At 72.1% G+C, this 251-nt stretch overlaps 1 protein-coding gene across 1 annotated transcript in view; it reads right to left on the bottom strand.

The window, feature by feature from the left end:
- The window catches only part of FAM179B (family with sequence similarity 179, member B), a gene marked incomplete at both ends in the record, with an annotated part of 28047 nt that extends 27801 nt beyond the window's left edge, over positions 1-246 (bottom strand). Inside the window, one exon of the mRNA XM_010142429.1 lies at positions 8-246. Within this exon, the coding sequence (XP_010140731.1) occupies positions 8-246 (239 nt within the window). The remainder of the gene's footprint in view (positions 1-7) is intronic.
- Between the last annotated feature and the right edge of the window lie 5 nt (positions 247-251).

The raw sequence follows: 251 nt of genomic DNA on the forward strand, positions 1-251 counted from the left end.
GCAGGGCCGGACCCGGTCGCCCAGGCGCAGGGCCAGCAGATGGGCCACCTCCAACGCCCCGAGCACCACCGTGAAGTTGGGGTCGTCGAGGAGAGTGTGGAGGAAGCTGATGAGGCCCAGGAGGCTGGGGGCAGGCACGGAGGTCACGGCGGCCTGGCTGGCACCTCCGACCACCCTCTTCAGCTCCTCCACGGCCTGCGTCCGGCTCCGGTAGTCCTCCCGGTCCAGCAGCCGAGCGTGCAGCTCCGGCG

The sequence above is a fragment of the Buceros rhinoceros genome, unplaced genomic scaffold (assembly GCF_000710305.1).
Source record: "Buceros rhinoceros silvestris isolate BGI_N320 unplaced genomic scaffold, ASM71030v1 scaffold21570, whole genome shotgun sequence".
Lineage (NCBI taxonomy): Eukaryota > Metazoa > Chordata > Aves > Bucerotiformes > Bucerotidae > Buceros > Buceros rhinoceros.